Source organism: Rhagoletis zephyria, unplaced genomic scaffold (assembly GCF_001687245.7).
Source record: "Rhagoletis zephyria isolate East Lansing unplaced genomic scaffold, Rhagoletis_zephyria_1.1 Rzeph_scaffold_00807, whole genome shotgun sequence".
Taxonomy (NCBI): Eukaryota; Metazoa; Arthropoda; class Insecta; order Diptera; family Tephritidae; genus Rhagoletis; species Rhagoletis zephyria.
The window spans coordinates 11,526-18,053 of record NW_016157891.1 but is presented as its reverse complement, the minus strand read 5'-3'; the positions used below and the strand labels follow the sequence as shown (position 1 = coordinate 18,053).

At 36.5% G+C, this 6,528-nt stretch overlaps 1 protein-coding gene across 1 annotated transcript in view; it reads left to right on the top strand.

Moving 5' to 3' along the window:
* LOC108361636 (uncharacterized) overlaps positions 1-3,282 on the top strand; it is a 4,672-nt gene extending 1,390 nt beyond the window's left edge. Inside the window, exon 2 of the mRNA XM_017614294.1 lies at positions 2,676-3,282. Coding sequence (XP_017469783.1) covers positions 2,676-3,282 — 607 coding nt within the window. The remainder of the gene's footprint in view (positions 1-2,675) is intronic.
* Positions 3,283-6,528: the final 3,246 nt, after the last annotated feature.

Here is a 6,528-nt window from a genome sequence, read left to right as displayed (position 1 = left end):
AAATGCCGGTAATCAATCTATCGGCAATCACATAAAATCTATGTAGGGAAATTTAGATGTCAACAGAATAATAACTACAATAAAAAGCACCACAGAAGTGTGAGAAGCAGGCAATTTTTCAATCTGAGCAAAAAATTCTTTAAATGCCGTTGTAAAAAGGTCAATACATTTCTTATAAAATAGTTTGATTTTTGATGGGTGGTATAACTCAGTGAAACGGTTATTAAAGAAAATAAAATTTTTAAAAGTAATAAATAGGAAAAAAATGCACTAAAAATGTGAATTTAAATATTTTACCCAAATTCATAAAAAATTAAGAAATCGATTTTTTTATAAAAATGTCACTGTACAGAGCTATTTAAATCTATTTTATTTTTTATGAATAACGTCATTAGCATATACCGTTTTTATAAATGAATCTTGTAGCGTCGCGCTATATACATACATAGGTACATATATATATTTTGGCTGGCGAAATATGTACTTTTGCCAACTAATTAAAAAAGCGTATGATTCAATTTAACCACATTAAAAAAGTATTTGAATATTTTATGGCGCAACACAGCAACACTTTTTGTTTCACGAAACCCTTGAATACGAGCCCGTCATCTATTTCTTCTATTTCGACATTTCGCTATTTTACATTTCTATCATTTAACGTCATTCGCATTGTCACATTTCTTAAATTCGTTTTTGCTTCGACATTCTGCTATTTCATAATTATTTCATTCTCATGTCATCCATCTTCCATTTCTTACCTTCCATTGCCGTTCGCATCGTCGAACGTGCCTGTCAAACACTGCCGCCATCATGCTTTTCAGTTTGGCAGGCACGTCCGCTGTTTGGCAGGCACGTCCGTTGGTAGAAAGAGAATAGACAAAAAGGGGCATAGGATTCCATACTTGTAAGTATATACGATGCTTAGAATGCGCAATATATGATTTGTAAAAAGAAAATGTTAAAAATCGGAGATTTGTGAAAGTTTTAGTGAATTTCAGTGCATTTAAAGTTTCTGAGGTGTTGTTTACATTTACTTGAGAATAGGCAAAACCCAGATAGCAGTTTGCGGAACGCACCACCTTTGTTCGCTAAATCGTGATGTGATAAAAAGAAAAGATGGCAGCTATCCGCAACGTTGGAGAACTCTCTCAAAGTAGGTTCAAAAATATCTTTATAAGGAAGAAACTGCTTTACATTGTCAAGAAAAAACAAGTAAGAAAGTCTAAGTTCGGGCGGAGCCGAACATTAAATACCCGGCGCAAGTATTAAATATATGTTTTTTCACCTTTCCGAAACCTTCCGCTAGATGGTAAGCCGGGGTGTATCAATTTTGAGTAAATTAGCGTCCTTCAATTTCGAAATATTGAAGTTTCAAGCATTTCTGAAATTTACCGTTATATGAGAAGCGGCCGTTATTTTAATCCGATTTCCATAATTTTCAAAGTTTTGCTTATATTTGACAAGCACAATAACCACACTGAGTTTGGTACAAATTGGTGGAACGGTTACCGATATACATATATGTGATCATAAGTGGGCGGTGCCACGCCCATTTTCCAAAATTTTATCATAAACGTATTTCTTGGTAAAGAATTGTTGCAAGCATCAATTTTGAATAAATTAGCTTCAATATTTACTGATTTATCGAAGATTTTGTATTTCTCTAAATTACCGTTATATGGGATGTGGGCGTGGTTATTGTCCGATTTTAAAAAGTTTCGGCGATTTTTTATGCTGTACCAAGGCCAACAACTGTGCCAAGTTTGGAAGAAATTGGTGCAGCGGTTACCAAGATATACACATGTAACCATAAGTGGGCGTGGCTACGCCCATTTTCCAAAAATTTATAATATTCTTATTTTTCGTCTAAAAATTATTGTAAATATCAATTTTGAGTGAATTATCTTCAGTAGTTACTAAAATATCGCAGTTTTCGTATTTCTGGAAATTACCGTTATATGGGAGGTGGGCGTGGTTAAAGTCCGATTTCGCCCATTTTCAATACCAACCTACCTTGGATTAAGGGAAACCTACATACCAAATTTCGTTGAGATATCTCAATTTTTGCTCGAGTTATCGTGTGACAGACGGACGGACAGACAGACATGGCTTAATCGATTTCTTTTTTCATCCTGATCATTTATGTATACATTTGTCTATATCTATCTCGATTCGTTTTGGCTGTTACAAACAACCGTTATGTGAACAAAATTAATATACCCTTGTGCACAAGTGCGCTCGGGTATAAAAAATCCAAAACTCAGCGCAGTTTTTAGCAACTTAAAATGTGCTCTTTATTACATGTACTAAAATTCAAAAGTTTTTTCTGGAGATTCTAATGGAAAAGTCTGCAATTTATGTAAAACGTTGCACAATTTTTTTAATTTTTGCACAAAGTTTGAAACTCGGATTTATATGGTATTTTAGACAATAAGATATACTTTTGTAAAAAATTAATAGGATCACCATGAGACCAGTTCGAACTGCCTCCGGGCTCATGTGTAACAAGTTTGAGGGTAGTTCACGGGGTATGGAGCATTAAGGTGCGACATGATTTGAGTTTTGTATGGAGAAAGTTACCCAGAAGCAGCATGTATATAATAAGTTCTTTTATATAGTTGAATAATAGTAAATTTTTGTTAATAATAATAAATAAATTTTTTTATTTCGCCCAGGTACTACTATGATAAAAACATGATGACTAAAGTCCACGGGAAACGATATGCCTACAAATTTGACTTTCGTGGTTTAATGGCGGCATGTCAAGCCCAGGTCCAGGGCTGTGATGGCACCATAAGTATGTGGAGTTATTACAAACACCATCGCCACTCCTACCCTACAGGGTTCCATGATGACCATTATCATAACCTCCAGTCGGATCTAACCTCGCCCACTTCATTTGCTAGCCTGGGCTTTTCATCACCATCTATGGCGTCTATGCCTTCACCCGTTGGATTATCCCACTCACCTAGCACTGGGTTGGGAAACCAAACACATTTTCATGCAACAGGTACAAATTGGATGCAACATCAACAACAGCAGCAATCAACGTTGAATACAACCGCAAATGCAACATCTTTAATGACCGAGAGATCGCTTTCTTTGCAGGCAGCAGCACTTCCTTCCGCGACAAAGGCAGATACAACTGTTGATAATGATAGAAATGCTAATGGCGGAAAAAATAACAATAATAGTACATCCTTTTTCGTACGCCCGCCTCCATACTGGACATATTCGCCGGGACCATTCGATCATCGCCCACCGTCAAATTCATTAGATTAACTACAAAAATTATGTGTAAATAATTATATGGTAGCTACTACCAGCAGCGTTATGTGGTGCACATTTTCCATTGGTGAAGGAGTAAAGTTTGCTAAATCGTAGAAGTCTTATTATATATCTAGAATGTTTGCATATTTTTTGTATTGAAAAGTATAATTTCTACTCATATATATCGACCCCTTTGCACGAAATTATCATATATTAAATTTTTATTACTACGTACAAATGATAATTTCGCTCACAAGAAAAATTATACAGTAAAATTTTGGCGTAACAAGGCGGTTTCAGCTACAATATTTTACCAGCTGAAGCGATGTTGTTCTCATCCGAGGCTTGTGTCTCCTTTTCATTGGAGCCTGTTTTTACGTGGCGGGCCCAAACCCAGCGCACAACCCACCATTTGACTATGACGAGGTACGAATATCAATAGCGCGCTTGAAAAACAACAAAGCTGCTGGAGCGGACAGTCTGCCACCTGAGCTATTCAAGTACGACAGCGAGGAATTTAAGTGTGCGACTGAAATTTACGTGTGCTCTGCCCAATCCACATGAAAGGCGACCTCGCCATTCGCGCAAACTACCGCGGGATCAGCGTTCTCTGTTTATTGTGTGAAAGACTGAAGCCCACTGTTAACGAACTGAAGACCCGCGATAAAAGGATCGACACTCACCACCTATTTGTCGACTTCAAAGCCGCTTTCGATAGCACTAAAAGGAGTTGCCTATATGCCGCTATGTCTGAACTTGGCATCCTCGCCAAACTGATACGGCTGTGTAAAATGACGTTGCGCAATACCACCAGCTCCGTTAGAATTGGGAAAAACCTCTCCAAGCCGTTTGCTACCAAACGGGGTTTCAGACAAGGCGACTCTATTTCATGCGATTTCTTTAATCTGTTGTTTGAAAAGATAATAAGAGCTGCAGATGTTTAGCACGATTGAGAGAATACAAAGGTTGCGCCGATCTCGGTACCGCTATTTTTCTCTTAACGAATTTGACAGAATCGTTGTTTGCATGACGTCACACTGGTGCGACTTGTTTACGTTTTCCTTTGCATCATTTTTTCTTCTTCTTCCATTCTTGCTCACGTTTTGGCATTTCTCTCTCGCAATTGCACCAGTGTGACGTCACACAAAAGTTATTCTCAAAAATCCTCTCTGATCGGCGCAATCTTGTATTCTATCATTCTTGGATGTTTAGCTTTCTCGAACAATTTTTTAAAAGAGCGTACAATTGCTGGCGTAGGCTGATGACATCGACATCATCGGTAACAAGAGCCGCGAAGTCTGTTCTGGCTTTTCCAAGTTGGATAAGGAAGCAAAGCGAATGGGTCTGGTGGTCAACGAGAAACTGTGAAGTATCTGCTATCATCAAACAAATAGTTAGCGAATTCGCGCTTTGGCATCCACGTCACTGTTGACAGTTATAATTTCGAAAAAGTAGAGAATTTCGTTTACTTGGGAACCAGCATTAACACTGTTAATAATGTCAGCATAGAAATCCAACGCAGAAACACTCTGCCAACAAGTGCTACTTTGGACCAGTGTTGCCGGGAATCTTTTTAGTGGTAGTTAAATTCATTTAAAAAAAGGGCTAAAAAAGGAGCTAAAAAAGTCGTTGTGGCTAAAAATGGTAGCTAAAATTTTTTACTTACATATACGTATGTAAGTATACACGCAAACATTTCCAATAAGTAGTGGTATAGAAAACCAATGAACTCTGGAAAAAAACAAAATATTTTATCCAAACAAAAACCTTTTTGTATAAAAGGGTAAATATACAAGCTGGCTCCATCACCATCGGGCCCGAAGCATATAACTTACCAGTATGCTGGTACAGTATTTATTTCTTTACAAATGAGGTCGAGGAAAGATCGAAATGATTAGAGCCGAAATTTCATAATTTTTCTGGCATTTTGCTAAACAATTTTTTTTTTTAATTCACAACTGAAATATCGTGAGTCTAATCTTCCACAAACAAAAATTGAGCTAATTTCACCACTCACGACACCAGCAGCTGATACAATCACACCACAAGAACATACACAGTCAATCGACTTGATGGGCCATTTAACAAATTAAGCAAATTAAGGGCCGTAAACTTATCTATTGTAAACTATAGTTAAATCGTTAATAGATGTTAACAGCCTTAACACTTTTACAGTATGTATGTATAAAAACGTAAGGAACATACAATACATATAGATATGTATATATATCTGTCTTTCTTAGTTTAAAAATTTGTCTCTTACATAAATGAAAAAAATTAGATCAAATTAAGCATATAAAACTTTTTCATGCCAAGTATAAGTAAATTCTCTAAAGGGCTAAAAAATGGATAGGGGCAATTTTAAATTTATGTGGCCAAAAAAAGGATATGGTAGCTAAATCTAGTNTAAAAATTTGTCTCTTACATAAATGAAAAAAATTAGATCAAATTAAGCATATAAAACTTTTTCATGCCAAGTATAAGTAAATTCTCTAAAGGGCTAAAAAATGGATAGGGGCAATTTTAAATTTATGTGGCCAAAAAAAGGATATGGTAGCTAAATCTAGTCACCAAAGGGCTAAAACGGCAACACTGCTTTGGACTGAGCAGCTGAGTTGGCAATTTAGGAGTAAAGGCCTCTCTCGACGTAAGAAAACCACACTCTATAAGTCACTCATCATGCCCGTGTTGCTATACGGTACCAAACCATGGACAATGACAACTTCCGATGGGGCGGCTATTGATGTATTTGAGAGAAAGATTTTGCGGAAGATTTACGGGCGTTTACGCGTTGGCGAAGGCGAGCACCGCAGGCGATGGAATGATGAGCTGTATGAGCTTGACAACGACAAAGGCATAGGTCATGTCGCACAGTGGGGTAATTGATCTCGATATTGCGTATTAATTCAAAAAATGAATTTCAAACAACAAATAAGGGTTTAGTACCAAATGAAAATAGATAAAATTCTACATCCCTATGTAATCAAATATTTGCCCAAAAATTTACCGTTTCTCTGCAATATACTCTTAAAGTCGTCACTTTTTCTTCGAGTGTGCGCAGAGTGAAAAACGTGATTTAATATTTCAAATTTCCAAGCTATATCTGAGTTTTCTTCAAAGATATATCAAAAACGGCAATAGAACCTTCTTGTTCAGGTATCTAGGCAATGCAAAGTGATTTTAGTTTTCTTTTACTAAGGTTCTAAGTATTTTATTTTATTTTTTATCGTAAGCGTAAAAATAAGGGGTTTTTGGCTT